The sequence below is a fragment of the Phlebotomus papatasi genome, chromosome 1 (assembly GCF_024763615.1).
Source record: "Phlebotomus papatasi isolate M1 chromosome 1, Ppap_2.1, whole genome shotgun sequence".
NCBI classification, from domain to species: Eukaryota; Metazoa; Arthropoda; class Insecta; order Diptera; family Psychodidae; genus Phlebotomus; species Phlebotomus papatasi.
Window position 1 is genome coordinate 103079010 of NC_077222.1, and position 21529 is coordinate 103100538.

At 35.6% G+C, this 21529-nt stretch overlaps 1 protein-coding gene across 7 annotated transcripts in view; it reads left to right on the top strand.

Annotated features, from left to right (window-relative positions):
• Positions 1-21529, top strand: part of LOC129810186 (protein groucho) — a 338180-nt gene that overhangs the window by 154810 nt on the left and 161841 nt on the right. For all 7 annotated transcript variants that reach the window (XM_055860504.1, XM_055860505.1, XM_055860509.1 and 4 more), the window contains exons 2-3: positions 11522-11616; positions 15303-15366. In XM_055860504.1, the coding sequence (XP_055716479.1) occupies positions 11522-11616; positions 15303-15366 (159 nt within the window). The remainder of the gene's footprint in view (positions 1-11521; positions 11617-15302; positions 15367-21529) is intronic.

The following is a 21529-nucleotide window of genomic DNA, read 5'->3' on the forward strand; positions in this document are numbered from 1 at the left end:
ATTCTGTAACAATATGACAATGTCATATGACAAATTAATTTAATTTAATTTAATTTATGTTTATTCCATTAAAAGTACAGGTATATATACAATTTAAGTAAGTGTTCCAATTTTGATTTAATTGCTACATCTTTAATTCAGAGTATATTATAAGTATTAAACAGAGGTTTAGAATAGAAGAATATATAAAGCAGATTTAGGTGACTTTTATTTAATGAATCAATATATGACAAATTATAAAATATTTATGTAGTAAATTCAGAAAAACTAATCGAAAATCAGAATTGTATCAGTTACTAACAACTTGATCGAGCTCCTTGCAATAGTCATTCAAGGCTCACCGGATTTTAATGTTGTCCTGCTCGAAATTTGCTACGAAAATTTGTTATATGACATTGTCATATCGTTACAGAATGCTAGAAAACAGATAAAAAAGACACGGATTGTGACCTAGATCCTTCTCTTCCTTAATCACTGAAACAGCGTTTCGGAACTTGTTGGCTCCTTTCACAGGTATGCAAAATACTGAGTGAGAAACAGGATCTGGGTATGAATTCTGGAATGCGTGAGTTACTCACATGAGAAACTCACGGCTTTTAAATCGACTTTTGTAAGAATTTCGTTAAGTTTTCATGTAGTGTCATGCAAAACTCTTACAGCGCCTAAGAAAACATGGTATTGTTTTTACGAAAGCTTCACAAAACGCTTACTAAAGGTGATCTCAGAGCCATGAGTTTCTCATGTGAGAAACTCAGAATTCATACCAAAATTTTGTTTCTCTCTCAGTATTTTGCATTACCTGGGAAAGGAGCCAACAAGTTCCGAAATGTTGTTTCAGTGATCAAGGAAGAGAAGGATCTAGGTCACAATCCGTGTCTTTTTATCTGTTTTCTAACATCTATCAAAATTACCCTAAAAAATCTTTTAGGCATTTCCATGCTAGCTGGATTTTGAAAATTTTAAATTTCAATTTTACTTAGAATTTAAGTTTAGAAACCTTAAGGGGCTATTCACCTCTAACTTTACCAATGAAAATAAATCTTACGGGCAATACAATGTAATGTATACGCAATTGGAGTGGTAGAGAGTTTCCATTCTATTACTTTGCCCCTGAGATTACTCATAATATCTCTCCAACTATGCATATGCAGAGGTGTTAAGTGATGACTTTACACTTAAACTTTTGAGCTTTTCACACCCTTTGCATTTAGCAGTCATTTCCCTGTTCTCTCTGGGGAGTTGGATACGGGTGTAATTTCATGGCAGAAATTTTAATAATCTCCGGAGTAATTAGTGTATACAAGGGTTGGCTTCACCACACTCTTTGGGGTGTTATAATAAATTCTTGTGAATTTTGCAAGTTCTAAAATAGTCTTATTAATTATTCTATTTTCTACCTCAGACCATGTGAGGTATTATCACGTTATTATCTTGACCAAAAGTGATGGGGGGTAATGGGTGAAGAAAGTTTTGTGCTTTGGGATTGTGGGGGAGAGTGTGAGAGAAGCTGTCAGAGATAGGGTTAAATTGAAGTGGTGAGGTTGAAGTGTGAGTCTGGGGTAGACAGTATTCAAGAGTATGCATTTAGGTTGGGGACTTTTGGGGGAGGGAGGTCGGTGAAAAGGGATGAGGGTAAAACCTCAGAAACCCATCATCGTTTTGCAGAACGACGAGGTATGTGGTCAGTGTGTAAGTGTGGTTTTCACCCTGTATGTGCTGGTAGGACAACATCGTAAGTGAAACATCCCTCTTGGCTCTTTAACCTCCAATTCCACCATCCAAAAGTCACCCACCACTTGTGTCGTATGGGGTGAAATTGAGTTAGTTCACATACATGGATTCACCATGTTTTCCATCTCTCTCTCGTCCTCTTGGGTTTTCCTCTACACACGGAAAAAAATGTTCTAGATTTTATTATACGGAGGGTTGGCAGATACGCAAGCAAAGGGTTAGATAGTGGAGCGTTTGCTCCGCATGATGCAACCGTTCCGAGTTTGGATCTATTCCGGTTTACTAGGAATTTTTGCTTGCGAGAAGACCTTAGAGTATGCTCCGCTATACAAAGATTACATGACATTTCGGTTATTGAAATTTGATTTTTTCCCTACCGAAGTATATCTTTATATGTAAAAGAGGCTGATTTTCTCAGCACTCAGGGATAGCCAACGGTGGTGGAACTGAGCTAGGTTTTTTAGGACAATCTGTTATTCTGGTGTGCGTCGGACTCTTTTTATCAAACTCTATGAATCAAACACACAATTTCACCAGAGTTTTTGGGATCTCAGTGGCGCAATTGGCAAGAGAGTTAGCTCTTGGCGGTGAGATCTCTGACTCGACTCTCACAGCTTTGAGTTCGAGCCCCGCCCGGTGCAGGCAACTAAATGTCGAGAAAACTGTGATAAAACGTAATAAAATGCACCGCCTCTGCCCACAAACCTTCAGGAGCATGGAAAAAGCATTCACTACGAGGAAGGCGTTCCTGGGCGATATATGATCAGCAGGTTCTTCCAACACGAGGCACCTTGTAATGATTACATTGTAATACCAAATAAAGTGTCTCGATACGATTAATAATAATAATAATAACCAGAGATTTCGACACTTATCGTGTCTTCCTCAGTGGTTCTTGATTGGTCTTTTACTAAGGATTTTTGTCACTAATACTTTTAAGTACCAGTACGTTTCGCTGGGCATAAATAAAAAAAGAAAATTCGCTACTAACTAAATAAAAAAAAAACTGATACATAAGAAAGTAGAAGAATTAGTGATAAAAATCCTAAAGAAAAGACCAACTAAGGACCACTGAGGTCGACATGATAAGTGTTGAAAGCTCTGGTGAAATTGTGTGTTTGATTTATAAGATTTGATCAAAAGATTTCGACGCTCACCGGAAAAACAGATTGTCCTAAAAAGCTATCTTTATCGAACCTAGGTCCTCGGAATTTCCAAGTTAATGCTCTGTTCATGACAGATGTTCTTCAGGGGACAGGAGCTTGGAACACAAATTTAGGTGGAGTAGTTGTGAAGAAGATCGATAAACGGTAAAGTTATACCGTAGATACAGGTGGTTACACTGCGGGCAGGGGGTGACTGCACCCTGATTTTTTCAACTTACTTACTTATTTACTTACTTACTGAGGTGGCCGTAACGTCCTTTTAAGGGACCGGTCTTCTCGTACTAACCTCCTCCAGTCCTGGCAACTCTCCGTCAACTCGCTCCAGAAACGTAGAATAGGTCGCTATCGAAAAGTCCGTTTTATTGAAGGTTTCTTGCGAGTTTTCGTAACAATCTTGCTTTTACAGCAAGGGGTTGTTAGCCCCTCACCGAACCCTCTCTAGAGGAACTAGACCTCTTGCTCGTTAGCCTCAGGTTCGTTACTTCCCATTGGGGTTGGTTACCCAATTTTCTATTACTCACCTGAGTGTACCGGAGCCTACCAGGTATCTAGCCCACTTGGAGGTGACCCCGAAATCTTTTTCAAGCTTTTCTTTAATTCTAGAGCTCAAAGGTGGCCTGAAAACCACAAGAGCAGTTGAGGATTATTTAAAGACCGGTCTCAACTGCTAGGTTTTTCCCAACAGCTGAACTAACTCGGGGCGGCGTCGATTTCTCCTAAGAGCGTTCCTAGAGTTATCATATGAGTTATCCCTTTGGGAGGAGTATCGTAAAGAGGATTAGCATTGAGTGTTAGTTCGCGTTGGTTCGTTGTAGGGGATATATCGTAAAGAGGAATACAGAGGCCTCTGGTGACCAATGCCCTAATCCACGTGATTATCCTAAGGACCCTGACCTTATAGATTCTCTTATGGATCTAACAAATTGAAGAAGAGCTTACGAAAAGTAGAGGTGCAGTCACCCGTATCTACGGTACTGCGGAAGAGCAACAGTTCATCGCAACAACTCGTTGACGACAGTTACCTTCCGATAGCGCTCATACACCTCATGGTTGTATAGACTCCGGATCCGGAATCGTCCCTCCTTACATACGGGACCAAAAATCCGTCGTAGATTTCTCCTTTCAGGACTAGTAGGATCATAGTCCTATACAGTATTAGCTTATACGGGCTTCAGACCTAAGTCTTAGCCATATGGCTTAACTTTTCTAATTATCAGTCAAGATTTTCTGAAAAATTTTGACTTAGGATTGGATTATTAAGGAAAAATGACCTATTACATTTTGAAAAATCAATAAAATCGGTTGCTGTTTAAGGTTTTAAAACCCTCGGGAACTGGGCTAAACCTCTAGTCTGAAGACGATCTTAGTCTTTATGCCTAAAGCGGTCTTCAGACTAGATGTTTAGCCCAGTTTCTGATGGTCTGAAAATCCTAAATATCAATTAATTTTATTGTTTTATCAGAGTCTAATAGGTCACTTGTCCTTAATAAACTAATTCTAGTATATTTTTTTCCAAAATATCTTGATTAATAGGAATTTAGAAGAGTTAAGCCATATGGCTAAGTCTTAGGTCTGAAGCCCGTATAAGGTTCTGGGCCGGAATCTATTATTAATCGTGTCGAGGCATAAAATTTACACATGACTTGCCCAATAACGGGCTACTTCAATGGCAAGCGAGATTGCTGATGTCAAGTACCCTACTCCGCAAGAAGCGAAAGACAACGGACAAACACACAAATGTGAGGTAGTTTGGATCACCCCACAGTCACAAAGGACGTTACAATTGGAGAGACCCCATCGCTGTCTGTTGTTTCTCGATCGCGCTACGCCGCTCCTCAAACGATTGATACACTTCCACGTCGGTCGTCTAGTTTTGGTCACCACCAGGAGGAAGGCCTTCCCTTAGTTTGACAAAATCTGGTGGAAAGACTTCTTTCCACAGATTAAGTCTGGCCTCATCCGGTGATCGATCAAGTGGTTTGACAGAGTGGCAAAATGTCTTGCGAGACTTCAGCCTTGCTCTTGGTTTGGAAAACTCTTAATAGACTGAAATAAGGCCGGTTGGTTTTCAGCAACTGTGTGCGGACTTCAGTTGAGATGTTGTTTTCGGCTCTGATCCTGTGATTGTTGTTCCAAGGCAGATGAATGAGTTAAAACTTCAAAGTTGTAGTCCCTCATCGGGGACCTTGTTCGACCGATGTTCTCTGTGAATGTTGCCGGACGAGGCTACCGACCCAAGAAACAATTTTTTCTTAATATAGTCTTATAGAATTCCTTAAGTACGGCACTATAGAACCAAAAATCTTTTTATTTGCTTATAAAGCTCTTGGTCCCATCATTGAGATTACTATAAGTAAAGTGGCGCACTCTTAAGGCCCTTAAGAGCTCTTATAGGAATTTCTACAGAAAATTTTCACTTTAAATCTTTTAAAAGTGCACTAAAAGACTTGTTTAATACTTGGTTCTATAAGGCAGCTATTTTGCTACTTGGGGAGGCTACTCACGAGGCTACCATGTACTTTCTTTTGCGTTCGTTTATCTACGGCCCCAGACTTCGTGCCGCATGCTCAATCTGGATGAAGGCCTTTTGTACAGCTCTAGTATTGCGTCCCAAGATGTCAATATCGTCATCATAGGCTAGGAGTCGTTCACGCCGGATTTACCCGCTCTGAGCACGTTGTTCACACGAAACTTCCGTGACAACGATCCGTTCGCCTTAACTTTACTCTACTTCTTTACTACTTTACGATATAAGGATTCTACGATCCTAAGGATTCTAAGGAACCCAACAAGATCGATTGGACAACAAAATGTTTCTTAACCCCTTTTGTATCTCTTTACGGAAAGAATTTTTTCAGTATTAATTTTTCTGAGTGTATGGTGATGCTTCACCCAAGCCAACACCATCAGGCGACATCTACGGATGGGGGTGAATGGGTGGGTGTCTGGGGTTGGGGAAAATTGGAGAGGATCGTTGGTGAGAGTTATATCTCTCCTATTTTTTTTTTTTTTGTGTTTTCCAACGCTTTTGGACATATGCTTATCCCTCTTTGTCCTCTTGGGAGGGAGTTTATGTTGTGGGATTGAATTTTTCCTGCTCTCCAGAAAATCTCTCTCTCACTGGGACTCTTCAATTTTCCTCTCTCTCTTGGTAAATTGAGCATCTGTGTGACAGAAAGTGTCTGTAAGAGAGAGATAGGAGAGGATGTCAAGAGAGTTCTGGGTGGGAGAGATGGGTTGGAAAATTTTGTGGAGAGGAGTGGAATATGTACACAGTGTGGCTGAATGCTGGTGGCTGGGATGTGTATAGCTTAAATAGGGGATGATTGTGGGTTCACAGATTATATACCCTCGACTATCTCTTTCGCACCAATATGACAAAACGGTGGCTATGGGCAAAAGTGGATGATGCACTGTGCATAAGGTTGGTTTGGGAAAATTGAACCTCTCTCATCCTTCCTACCAACTCACAGTGTTATATTTTCTCTCAGCACACAGACACATCTCATGGTGGTGCCTTTTCTGTTAGCAAAAGAGCGCCAACATAATGAAGTTTCCTTCAGTTTAGAGTTGAGGGATGAACGGATAAGGATGTGTTACCCCGCACACGTTCGCTTTTGTGGAGATTTTGGTGTGATTGAGAAAGTATACTGGGAAGTGACGAAGACGGTGAGCAGCTGAGGTGGATACCAAGGAATTTCTCAAAGTGCTCAAGTTGCTTTTTTCACGGTGCTATAGCTGTGTGGTGTTGTTAGGTTAAAAGAGAGTGCTATAAATGTGCTCTTGGTCAGAGTGATTTTACCAGAGTCTGAGAGACTATTTTTTCCGCCATCGTGGAGAAATGGAAAGTAAAATTCATGCAATGGTTCTATTTGCTCTTGATGAGGGATGGTTTGGGATGGATTAAAGAGAGATGGCTAATTGAGTAAATTGTTTTATCATATTTTTTTCTACAAAAACTGAGAGAAATTCTTACAGGATATGTTATTTATTAATTTAGTAAGGGAACTAGGTCTCCTCGTGAGCAGGATTTTTGGATATATTCCATTATTTTTTTTTAATGAGCGATCGGGTTGTTAGTCTATACACTGTGGAACAACGCTCATTGTCCGGGTACTTTCATGGCAGGAAGTTTTCTCTGACTTATAGTGGGTTCGAACCCGGGACAGTTGCATCATAGAACAAGCACTCTAAATATATTTACATTTCTATATTTTTATAGTAGTTTTCATTAAAAATAAAAATTAAATATTTAATAAAAAATAAAGTAAAAACTTCTATCAAGCTATAAATACTTTGACAGCTTAGAGATAAGCCGAGACACACACCATAAAGGCTATTCAAAAAGTAATGTGCCTGAGAATTATTAATTGTCTTTTAATAGACCTCTACTGAAATCCTTATAACGGAATATTTGGGTTAATAAGACTTGTAGAAATGTTCCTACACTGAGATAAATCCGAAAAAGTTAAAATAACATTCCGGAAATGTTAATTTTACCCTGCAGTATTGATCCGAAATCAGTGTAAATATTACCCTTTTTAGGTGTATTATGGGTAAAAGTTACCCTTTTTTCATGTTGATTTTACCCTCAAAATGTGTAAAATTAACATTAAAAAATGTTGACATATTTTTACACCTAAAAAGTGGTCAAGTTATGAGGAAACAAAGTTAATCGCACCCTCTTTTTTTCTCAGTGTAGTCAGTAGGGAGAGATGGGACTATTTTGAGCTGTGGAGCTACATTGATATACGATTTTTAGCATAGTTTTAAAGGAATCTGAACCTTACTACAATTTAATTTAGATCTACAATTAATTTGCTTGATATAGGATTTTTTATGCGAATAAATTTTATATCAATGTAGCCCCACAGTTTAAAGTAGCCCCCTATACCATTTTCGTAAAAACCGATACTACGTATACAAGTCGTATTTCTTTATTACACTTGTTGATCATTACTTCTTTTGATGGAAACCAACTACGAAAAACGTTTAGAAAATATGTTATCCTGTGCCCTGGGATAACTAAGTATCTCATTCTAAAGGGCTCAGAACACCAAGTTCAATGATCCCGTTCGGTCGATCGCCCAAGACTAACTCCTCTCGTCACGAACATACTCTTTGCGGTTCCGTTTTAACGGGAAGAAATAATTGGCTACTTTCAAATAATGACTGTTGTAAATTTAATTGAAGAACCGACTTCTTTTTATTGTCCTCTAGCTCTAGTTGGCTTGAGGGGGGGGGGGTCACCGGCAGAACAGAGGCGCTATCTCCGACTGTCTCTAGGCTCTAGTCATTTTACTTAATTACGAATAGCACAATCAAATACAAGGACCTTTTTTCTTATAGCTTCGGGAAAATTTGGAAGGGTTTTCCTTTTCGGGAGGATTGTGTGGAACCTTGAAAACTAGTTTAAACTTTCTTTTCTTTAAATCACTTCCTAAAATATTGAAAAATTAATAAAAATATGGGAATTGTTTTGGGTAGTATTTCGGCCACTTTGAGTGAAATTCCGGCCATCTCTTTTCTGGCCACCTTTTGTAATGCAACGGATAGAAAATTTCAAAACGTCAAACGGAACGAGTTTAATATTTAGTTTAATACGTTTATATGACCCACAAGCCCTGAAAGAGTATCATCTCAAATTTACGCGCAGATTCCCTTAGAAATTTGCCCTTCCTGAACTCTTCCAAGGCCTTTTCCACATCATTATTTTCATAGAAGCGATGGTTTTTTTTCTGTGGACATTGTAGAACTCAGAAATTGAAAAAAAAAAAACAAAAAATGAATAAGAAATTTAGGAAAGCAAAAGATGTTGCCGGAATAAGCAACACTACCTCACCGGAGAGACGCTCACAAAGTATAGACTGTTTTACGCAAAATACAGGATCCAGCTGGGAAATTTTACCCGCAATTTAAAGATTGATTTATTATTAACATAAACAGAAACAATCTTTAATAAAAACTAATCAATTTTCATGAAAAACACCGAAGGAAAACCTTTTGCACTTCACCACAAATCAGAATACTGATAGAAACACAATCGATCTGTCACTTTTTTTGTAAGACTTTTTCCACACTGAGTTTTTACAATGCAATTTAAATTCAAATTATGCCTAAAATTTAACGGTCTTTGTGCTAATACATCCTAAAATGAATAAATATTAAAAAGCAAAATAAGTTCATTATTTGCATGGCCGAAATTAGAAGCTGGCCGAAATTTGGCATACTTACCCTAATAATTATTATTTCAAGGACTTTGATAACATTGGTTTTAGTTGTCTATATTTTTAATTTTCCAAAGTTTATTTTTATTTTTATTTAATATTAAAAAAATAAAGAAAAATATAAATCTTTCCGATTTTGAAGTAAATTTCTGAAAAATTGTATTACGTATAATGTGACTCTCTTCCTTAGTAGAAAAGTAGGGAAAGCCGGGGTAGAATTAGCCAGCCAATTTTTCTTCATCAAAAAGTTATGAAAAAACATGTTTGAATCAGACTAATAAATATTTCAATGAATATAGCAGTTTGCTTAATATTCTTTCTAAGAAAATTCATAGCACTAGGGGAAGGCTTTTAGGCTTCGAACATACTTTGACTTCGAATACTTCATATTTCCATATTTCTTTAATAAATCCGACTTAGTTTTTTTGGGGGGGATTTGTAAGATAAAACTATGCAACAAATTCACAACTTTTTTTGCTAACGGAGATCTCACATGGTACGTGTGATAGAGTCAAGTCCCCTGATTAAGAATCTGACCTTGGTTTTTCTCCATCACGTGACAATGATTTTTTATCAATACTTTTATATTTTTCTGTTTTGCCTCACATTATCCGTTATATCTAAGGTTCTAGTGAATAGAACTTAAAAAGTGTGGGTCCGTTAGAAAGCTTATTAACTGTGCTTCATTTAATAATTACAAAAAACTTTATAAAACTACTCCTTCAGGGTGTAACATTGGAGTTTCTCTAAGAATTACCAAAAAATGGTCTAAAAGTGAGGTTTTAAAAATTTGTATAAAATAAACTAAACAAAATATTAAAAATTCATTGACACCAGGCGATAGGCACTATTTAGAACTACAATTTTGTTCATCTGAGACATCTCGCTCTGATCACTCTAAATGCCTGATTTGTTGGTTTTTGTAATTATCCAAAAATATCTGTGAGTCCAATAAAGCCCAAAAAATATGTGAGATCTCCGTCAGCAAAACCGTGTTGCATAGTGTAATACAGTAGACTCTTCGTTATCCGGCTGACTGGGGGACAAAATGACATTTAGGTTTTTTGAATGATCAACGGTTTTTCTATTTTGTGCAGTGTGAATTTATTTTCTGTCTGACAAAGAAAAAGAGAATTTTCTTCATGGTGTGCTTATGTTTCATTTTTTATCACAATTATGTATTAAAAACTTCGATACAATGTTAATAATACTTTAATTCACTCTGGACAAACTTCATGTTTAGTGAAAATAATTTTGAGTATATCAACCGCCAGTGTTTGGCAGCTGTCACCCGGATAACGAAGTTCCGGATAACGAAGAGTTGAGTGTACTAGCTATCAAAATATATTGCCATATGTCAAACTAATTAAAGGAATATGGGAAAAATATGGAGTGTTCAAAGCCAGAGTGTGTGCGAAGTCTGAAAGTTCTGTCTAATTTTACCCTTGACCAATTTTGCCCCGGTCTCCCCTACTGAATCACGAGAAGAGATGGGGAATGTGAGTGAACGTCTTCAATTAAAATATTAAGTGAGGGAAAAAGTTCAGTGTAAATGGGGGGGTAGCTTTAAGGGTGAAAATGAGAAGGATGGTTTTGTAAAGGAAAAAGAGTGAGATTGTATGTGACGATGGTACTTTAACGCTCGTCGTGGTTTTTATGTGAAACAGGGACGTCCATTAAATTAATTAAACCGAAGTGTAATTTATTCAGTGTGAGTGAGATGGTGAATTTGGGATGGAGAGAATGGGGTTGATTTTAAAACCACCCCCCAAACCTGAAATTTTCTTTTTTCCACTAACCTCATCGTACTTGGTTATTTGTGAGACAACTCCTGAGAGTTTTCCGAGCGCTGCTACATTTGCATATAGTGAAAAGGAGATGGTGGTGGGTGGTTTTGCTGCGGGGGTTGGATTGGAATTTTCCACAAGGGAGCAAAAGACACTTTCTAGGCGAGGGTTCTCCAACTGGTGGACCATAAGTTGATCGTTCGTCCCGCGCACAAAACGTGGTTATGTATAAAATAGGAAAGAAAAAAGGGAGCAAATAATAATGGTTGTGTGCAGGGGGGGTTGAAAAGTTGGTGTTTGTGTTGGAGGGGTAATTGTTGAGTAATTTCTTCACTGCGGAGGAAGCGTGTTAATTAAATCGTGAGCAGGAAAAAAAAGTACCCTCTCGATGGTGGGTGGAAGAGATTCCTCCCAGCGATATAATATAGAGATTAAGTGGAAATGATGGGAGGAAGCATTTTGGGAGGGAAATTGAGGAGACTTTGGGAGGAATGGTTTAAATTAACATTTTTCATTCCCAACTCACAGTCTTCCACCACCGCCACGCAAAGAAAATTTCCTCAGCTCATCTTGGTGACTTCTATTTTTCCTTTTTTTTTATTTCTTACAGGGACCACCGCCTCAAGGACCCATAAAATTCACAATAGCTGACACACTGGAGCGGATAAAGGAGGAATTTAATTTTCTACAGGCACAGTATCACACGTAAGTATTTCCATACAGAGCTTTCTTTTCCCGCCCAAAAATTGCATTATTGTAGAAAGTCTCAATATAAATTTTCTTGTTCTTTCTCTGTTGCTTATTTCTCTTTCCCAAACTTTTTTTTTGTTGTTGTTGGTACTTTCTCAATCTCTCTAGATCTTGCCATCAGCATCTCTCCCAACATCAACCACAATTTACAACTTCATTTCTTCTATATTCACATGAATTTTATGCTGTTGCTTTTTCTGTTCTTTTGCAAAATATCTATGTAAATTAAGGGGTGAATCTTCTTCTGAAGTAAAAAAACAAAATATTTCAAAAATGTATTATAAAAATGGAAATTTGAAAAATCTTCAAAAGAATAGAATAGAATAGAATATTTATGTGGTTAATGCCCGGGTTGAATGCAACAAGTTGGGACTATACAATATTATACATTTTTAATATAAAAAGAGATTCGGAATTTAATTTTAAAAAATTGAATTGATGCGTTTCGAAAACGCAGAAAAATTGTAGAAATGTAAAATGAAATAATAAATCATTTGGTTTCGAAAAACGATTAAAGTTTTCGAAGTTAATTCGAGCAACTCACAGCCGAAATTTTCTTAAGAGAAAAGACATTCGAAGATCGGTTTCGAAGACTAGAAAAGGCGTTATTACTTCTTGTTTTGTCTGAGTGGTGGCTAAAGTGGCTCTGTTCAGTAAGAACCTTTCGAAGATAAAGCCACTCTAAAGATAAACCGAATTTATTCGAAAGTCAACCGAAAGTCTAAAGTTCAAGTTCACATATTCAATTCAATATTTTTCAAATTAATTTGTTCTGCTTAGTCATGCTTCTTGGTTGTGACTACCAACCGACTGACTACTGCTAATCTTATCAGGTATACGGCAGAAACCACTGGACTACTGGGCTTGCGGAAACTACGTAATTTCGCAAAGACGAAATGTGAAATTCGAAATGGTAAAATACGAAATGTACTAGAATAAGAAGTTTCCGTAAAACGAGCATGTAAAATACAAAATGTAAAATAAGAAGTCTTCATATCCCGAACCACTGATCGTACATTCCAAAATTTGTACATGTTTCGAACTTGTAATAGTTTTAGAATCTTAATCATTTCATTAATTCGCCGCTTTAGCGTTGGCTGTTCTTCTATTTCGAATTTTGGGTATTTTTGACACTTCAATCCTTTACGCTTTCTGCAAGAAGTGATTTTATAATTACCCTATGGAAAACGACCCCATAAATTTTACTGGACTTCCAGTGGTCTTTTCTGCAATTTCCGCTGGTTTCCGAGTAGGAATTTGATGCTAAATTTCCGTCTAGCATTCCGTGGATGTCTGCGGAACTCTATATAAAAACGTTTAATAAGAAATGTCCGCAAGTTTCCATGGACTTTTCCGACGAATATTCCCACGTGTTTTCCTATTGAAAGAGTGAAAAATCCTCCTTATGTTCGAAATCCTCCGTGGAATTTTCCATGCAACGGCCATGAATTCCACAACTTCCAGTGGACTTTTTCACTCTTTTTTTCTATATGTTCCTTAAAATCAATTAAAAATGTCGTGAAATTATCATAGCACTTCTACAAGAAACATCCACAAATAATGAAGCATCAGTGACAATTGGCAACTTGAAACTTGCATTTAGCTATCAGAAAAACATTAATTTGTTAGTTTTTTGAGTTGAAAATATTGCTATCATATCGTCAATTTGAGTATGTGTATCTCTCAAGAATTATAGCGTTAGAGGGAAAAAAGAAGCTCGGAATTTCAGGGCTCATTTTCATGAAGTTTTGGCCGGAAATATATCGGAAATTATAAAATTTGGAATATTCAATTTTGATTCAATTTTCAGGGAATGTACTCAAATATATTAGCAGAAAACTTCTTCGATTTGTCTAGAGGATATCCGCGCGAAAAAAACTACACGGAACTCCACCCAGAAAAGTAGCGGACAAATTCAACCGATTTTTCTTCTAATGTGAAACTTTGCGTACAATCAGCTATAGGTAGTCTTGTGGAATTTCAAAACTAATTTCATAATTTGCCAGAACATTGGAAATTCAATTTCATTAAAATAGATGTCATTTCAAATTTTTGAATTCTCAACGGGTTTTTAGATAAGTTGTCTCTCATATATCTTCGAATTGGTACAGTACAAACCTCAACCGGAGATTGATGACTATGTTACATATAAGATTAATATTAAGATTAATACTTTCTGAACTGCGAGAATGGCAAAAAATGTAGCAAAAGTATAATCTTGCCTCTCTCTTAATTTCCTCTCTGCATACAAAATTGGCAGCAATATAATTGCTCGAAAACTGACCGAATCACAGTTGGCAAGTATGGAAAATTGCTCGAATTGCCTATAATACGATTCAGAAAACTATTAATAGGAACAGTCATGGGGGTGACATTAGCTCTGAAAAGTGCGACCAGTTTTAGTGTAAATGTTTTCCTGTTTTCGTACACATTTCACGATATATCTCCAAAACTACGTAGGTTGGCAATTTCGGGTTTTCGTTTGCCCATTCTATATTAAATTGGCTTTAATTTTGTATTTGTATTATTTGCTAATTCATTCTGCAAGGACAGAAAAAACCTAATAAACTCAAAAGTTTTTTCGGCACGCTAGAAACATATGGGAAACATAGGAGGAACAGTAGTACCTTATTCATCGTATTACTCCAATAGAGTGTACTCTTTCTAACCCACGTAATTTTCCATTTGAAATTTGCACATTATATACCTCTTTCCGGTTTTTCTTAATATTAATATTAATATTAATCTTATATGTGACACCATGGTGAGAATCAAATCAAAAAGGTTTCGACTGACTTATAGTAGTATACTATAGTCCTACTTATAACTATATATACTACTGACTTATAATAGTATACTGACAGATATACTAAGTTTCGACTTTATGACATTTTTTTGATCTAAAACATGTGCTGGAACCATTAAGATTTGGGTTTTCTGGTGTTTTTATCTGTTTTTACTTGGACAAAGACGGAAAACAATAATTGTCCCTAGAGCGGTGCGTGTTGTGTAGGAATATCTCAGCTCATGAGAAGATGGTATTGTCCCGGCTAACCGTTCAAGTTTCTCAAACATATTTTTTTTATTTAAATCTGTTTTCTATTGTTGATTTCTTATTTGAGTTACGCTAACGAGAAGGAAAGTCCGCAAAGAACAAATTTATAACAAAATTACTGCAGTTCAAGCTTTATAACAAACTGTTATAACTTATAACAGAAATATAATAAAAGACTTTTAACCAGTTTCTCTTTTACAATGAAACAAATTAGAAATGTTAATCATTTCAAAAATAAAAAAATCGGTTCTTTGGAGAAAATCTTTTATCGCTTCAGAAGATATATTCCCCCTTGATGTTTCCTTATGAGGTGCTTTTCTCTATTCTAACTTTTTCTCACATGGAACATTAAAAAAAATAGACACGATGTTGCACAGAATTGTGGTGTGAAGGAGAGTGAATAGGGAAAAGACAAAAGAAAACGATGATGGTAAAGTGAAATATAATAGTAAAATTGGTTTAATACCAACTAATATTATAAAAGAGACGCTTGACTAAAGTTTATTATTCACGCTTCGTTTTTTGATTTATGTTACTTAATGTATGGCTAATTCTGTATTTTGTCTAATTTTCTAATAAATTACAGATTGAAATTGGAATGTGAGAAATTGGCCGGCGAGAAAACAGAGATGCAGAGGCATTATGTTATGGTGAGTTACATTTTTTTTTTTAAATCCGTCTTTTATTACCAATTCGTGGGCTTTGGGTGTACTATTGTTTGTTTAAGTAAATATTTGGATTTTTTTTTTTATAAATTGAAGATAACCTTAAAAATATTTCAAGAGCTATTAAGTGGTTTTTCTAATGAAAAACAAATCATAGAGAACAGTAATGTCATTAAAAAAAATACCTTTAGGTGATGTAGGTGGGAAAATTCATTTAAATATTTGAACTACGTGAAACAGGTATTACATGGTTTTGCTTTTGCAGAACCCCAACAAACAATTTTGATGCACAAATATGAGACGACTTTTTTTTTAGCTCGCAAAACAATTATTTTCCAACTCGACGAAGGGGTTGAAAATGCTATTCAAAATCGCGTGAATATTGCCAGGGAGAGTAAGAGGAAATATGAAATTTTCAATAAAATACGAACACACGGTGAAATGGAAAAATATTCACTCCGTGGAAAAGCTCATGGAGAAAATCCTGGATTTTTTTTTAAAAAATAAAAACCAAATTCTGTGTGTGCGAACTATTCTCCGTTTAAATATAATGCAGAGAGTGGATTGTGAAGTAAAGGATTGGGGGGAAGTTCTCGTCTTTTTTTTTTATCCTACTCTGGTTGTGAATAAAAACGAGGTATAGATAGAGAGCAAATGTTTTATGCAATTCCATTCTGGCGGAGAGGTAGGGGATGGAATACAAAATTTTCTCAGTCTTCCAAACCACCCTACAACCCATCCACCACCCCCCAAAAAAAGCCACATTTTTCCACTACTCTCTTTTGTTATGTCAAATTTTTCCAGGCACTTTTCTCTGCTTTTTATATCTCATGCAAGAGATACAATGAGAGTGAAAAGTTGGTGGGAAATTGTACTAGCTGCATAGACATTTTCCTCCATGGGAAAAGTCACAAAGTTGTTGGTGTTTTTTTTTTGTGTGTCTTCTATTCTGTTTGAGGGGAGTGTGAGGGGATTGGGAAAGGAAAAAGAACAGAAGTGTTGCATTTCATGGATGGAAAGTTGACAAATAACATGTGCGGTTGGGGAGACAGAAAAAGGATGAAAATGTGTTGGGTGCGAGGGATTCCAGGGAAAATTGTATGCAGGACTTTTGCTAGAATTAATAGGTCTTCGGTGTTGAGCAGAGCATGACTTTGTACATGCAAGACATTTACAAAGTGGAATATGCTTGTGCTATTATATGTTCTTATTTGTTGTTAAAACTGCAACTTTTGGGATAACTTTGTTTTTCAAAAGTATCAAAGACATATTGTTTGATTTAGTCAAGACACACACCCTTCTAGAAAATACTTTCTATCTTTGAATTAGCTTTGTTTGAAAAAGATATTTATTTCCGAACCTTTATATGCATATTCGTGTAGGTTTAGTTAGAATATAAATTGGAATTGATATTATTCTAGCGTAGAGAAGCTTCATTACAACTATCCGAGACACATACTTATTTTAGCCAAGACACTTGAAATTTTAAAGGAAATTCTATTTTCTTGTAAGTGAACAGCCATATGAGTAAGAAAGAAAAATGTAAAATTAACATTTTTTATCAATCCAGTTATATGGGAAAGTGTCCATGCTTCGGACGATTCCAAGTTTCGTAATCACACCCATCTTTAAAAAAAAAACTAGGAGAAAGTACCTGGTTTTCAAAATATATTGCAAAATCCTTGGCAAAGTCACATTTATTCAGAAACATAGAAAAAATATAGTAATTACGAAACTTGGGAACTTGCAAAGCATGGGCACTTTCCCCTACTTCTTAGAGGTTAGAATTCTTAACCTATTTTTTCTTTTGTAAGCCCAGATAGGGCTTGCCTAAATAAAATTAGTTTAAACTTACAAAGGGAAACTTTTGTACGGGTTACGGTGACTGATGCTCACTGTTTTAAAATCGTAAACAGCGCTTTCCAGCACCCATGAGAATGGTAAAGGTTGGGCGGTTCACAGAAATAAGGGATTAGGATTGGTTGGACTTGGCCTTCGACTGGGTTGACATATGTCAAAAAGGTCGTGATCTAATACGCTCTCTGGTATCGGATTGATTGCAATTCAAACTTTCGGTTTTTCTTCGTTTTTTTGATGGCAAAGCAAAAAAAATCAAATTAGGGTAAGTGTGCCAAATTTCGGCATAGATGTATTCAAGCGCTAAAGTCTCAAGTTTGAAATGTAATATTTTTAATAGAAATTAATTTTTTTGTTGTGGAGGAGTGTTGCTTGGAACCTTGTAGATAGTTTATCGTCTTTAATTACTCTAAAATCATTCTTAATACATTTTAAAATGAATAAAAATGTAGACATAGCTTTGGTTCCCTATTTCGGCCACCTTTATTCTCATAGTTCCTTGCCCTTCGGGAATTCTTCCAGTGTCTTTTTCGCGTCATCTCGTTTGACGAAGCTACTTTTTTTGTTATTTTTTGCATTGTGTAAAAACTAAAAATTCATGGAAATTCGAGGAAGAAAAAAGTGGCCGGAATTGCAAGCTGGTCGGAATTTGGCACACTTACCCAAGTTTACGAATTTTTTCAACTTCTTTAAAAGATATAAGAACCAAAAAGGCTAAAAAGAAAAGAGTAAGGATATTTTAATTCGGGTTTCAGATATAGTGCCCTAGACAGGCGTACAACTTAAGCCGAGAGATGACTTAGCGAGAATCTATGACTATAATTACGTTAAGTTGTCTCTTGATTTAAGCCGAGATGTGTGTATTACATAAGGCTTAGCCATATGACTTAACTTCTCTAATTTCTTATCAGTCAAGATTTTTTGGAAAATTTTAACTTAGAATTAGATTATTAAAGGCAAATTATGTATTTGATTCTGAATAATCAAGGCTGTCATTTAGGACTGGAGATTTTCGGGAACTGGGTGAAACCTCTAGTTTGAATACGAATTATTAATACAATAAAATGGGATAATACAGCTAAAATTTGAAAAAAAGAAATAAATAAAATAAAAAATCATAAATTAGGGGATATTTTAAAATAGTTTTAACATAACTTCCCAGATTTGTTTGTCCGGAATTACAAATTTTACGAGTTTAAGGAGTTAATTCCAAAAGATTTATCTTCAGTATATATAGTACATTGATCACATGGGTTAAATTTACCCTTCAGTTCTATCTTCTAATCCTCTTTCTACCCCTAAATTCATCCTTATTTAGAACTTTAAGCTAAAATGCACTGAACTTCAATTTAACGAATATGGATTGAAAATTAAATTAAGGAATTGAAGGATTTATCTGAAATATTTCCTCCTTGATCAATGAGATTAAATCTCATTGAATTGCGTAGCCCAAAATCCATTCATTTTACACCATGATGCGCACGGGGTAAAGACGCGTAATGGCTTTATCAATTAAAAACGTGATAAAGCCACAGACAGTCTACAAGATATAATTGTCAGAGAAAATAATAACTAAACAAGCACGATAATGTCTTGAGAAAATCTTGTTGAAGAAGATTGTGAAAAAAAAGGTCTTCAAACATACCAACAATAATGATAAAAGCAAATAAACAACTTTACAAATTTGAAATTAATCAGAGAAAATTACTAACGTGACGACGAATTTGATAAGTCTACAAGAAAAAAAAGATAAATAAAAGAAATTCATCATCGGATATAAAAATCGTGCTGAATTTCTTCCTTTTTACGATCAATTTTCTCATAATATCCAAAAGGAAGATAAAAGAAACGATATCCAATCTTAAAGGTGAAAGACGTGGAAGGCAAGAAATTCGCGGTCTGTAGAATCATTTTTCCTCACGATTAAATATTCGTTTTCTTTCAACTTCTCTCTTCTATGGTTCTTTTTTTTGTATTTTGTTCTCTTTATATATATTTTCTTTCATCTCAAGTGATTGTTGCTTTATTGCCAAGATCCATGATCATATCATAATCATAAAACATTACAGTCGAACGCGTTGTTGGCCGCGCTTCGTTTGTCCCACGGGGAAATGTATATATATGGGCAACTATGTACATATACAGCATAATGATGGAGGCAAAAAGAGTGCAAAAAGAAGCACGTGATAGAATGAGGAGAGATATAGGCCCCCCTACGATAAAATCACAACAAAATGATGATGATGACGATACAAATCACACGCAGATAATCGATCCGTGACCGAATATTAAATTATTTTTAATGTATTCATATTTCAAATTGATTTTTATTGTTGTTCTCTTTCTCTTTCCCTTCTTTTTGCTCAATATACTTCCAGTTTTTTTTTTGGTCTTCTTGCTGTCTTGTGCACAAATTATACATCAAATTGAGATCCCCAAGTGGGTGTTTGGAAGTTGGAGGCCAGAGAGAGAGTGAGAGGAAGCCAACGAGAATGAGGAGTTATTGTGTTGTTCTCTTGTGTGAAAATTACCAAGTAAATCTTGTCCCCCTGACGCTTGGGGCATCTTGTGCAAAAGAGGAGACACATTTATTGTCATTAAATTAATCCTCAGCACACGACCACCCAGCTCTTGTCATTTCTCATCGTCATCTTCATTTTCATCATAACCATCATCCTCTCCTGGTGATCATCATACCCCAAGCAATATGTGGTTGACTGCTGTGAGAAAATCTATTTTGCTGAATTAATCGACGCAAGTCTCTTTTGGTTCGCTCTCTCACTAAACACGCGCGCCCCTTTTGTTGATATTTTATTAGGTGCAATTATTGAGTGGAAAAGAGTCCACGTGTCAAACACGCGTCACCCTCCAACACATAAACCGTGCCATAATTTCATTTGAAAACTTTTCAACCCTTCCTCCATCCACCCACAAATACACGCAATTTAAAGCTTTAGTGCATTCAGAGAAATTTCTACGACAAATAAAATGATTAATTTCAACTTTTCCCTTGCAAAATTGCAATGAAAAATGTCAAGTGTAAATTTTACACATGTGAGGCATTGTTTTAACACCAACCAGGGTTAGTTTTAACACCAGACCTCTTCAGGTGTCTAAAATGTTCTGAAATTAGATCACTTCGCGTTAAATTGGATGATATTTCACGAGACACTTGCAAAATTTAAATTTCAAAACATTTGTTATTTTCTTTATATAGCTTATTTTTCCAAAAATATTTTTATTAAATTTTGCTGAACTGGGCATCTTTTATTTCCTAAAAATATTATTATATAAAAAACTGAGAAAAATGAGACGGCATTACACTGGAATTTATACTGAAAGACACCGAATGTCGACTGTAACACATATCAGGCTTTATTTTAACACCTAATTTTACCAATTTAAAATCAACTACAAAAGCCTTTCGAACACTTGAAATTAGAATATTTCACACAGTATTTTCTAACAAAGTTCTTATTAAATGAATGAATGAGAAAACAGATTTATGAAGAAAACTGAAACTGAGAATAATGATGCTTATTCTCATATGCAAATTAGGAATTCCCAAGTAGAAATGCGTAGTCAATATAACGTCATTTGTATCGTACGATCATACACTGAGAAAAAACGGGGGTTCTTTTATCTTTTTTTCATCATAACTAACACTTTTTAGGTGTAAAAATATATCAAAGTTCTTTTATGTTAATTTTACAACTTTTTAAGGGTAAAATTAATATGAAAAAGGGTATCTTTAACCCCTAATACATCTACAAAGCATAATATTAACACCGATTTCGGATCAATACTGCAGGGTAAATTAAGCATTTCCGGAATGTTATTTTAACTTTTTCGAATTTCTCTCAGTGTATTAATTATTTAGGCACCCATACATCATTCTGTCGAAGTGAAAAATAAACACAATACAATAAATATAATATAAATACAATACAATATATATACAATAAATATACAATATATATAATAATAACAAAACAATAAAAATTACCTTATGTCTAGGGTTATTTCACTCCATATTTTCTTACACAAACCCATGACAATATGTGTCATACAATTACAACTGAAAGTATTGCAACTATGCATATACAGTTAAAGAAGAATACCAGCGATCGGCAGTGTTCCTCGGATCATCAGGTTATTACAATACTGTTGCACGTGTTGCACCAATTCAAATGAATTTTTAAAAATTATTAGTAAGTTTTTACCATTTTACTCTCAAAAGAATTCAGCGCATTACCACAGATTTTATTTATAAAACTAATATACCGATTAG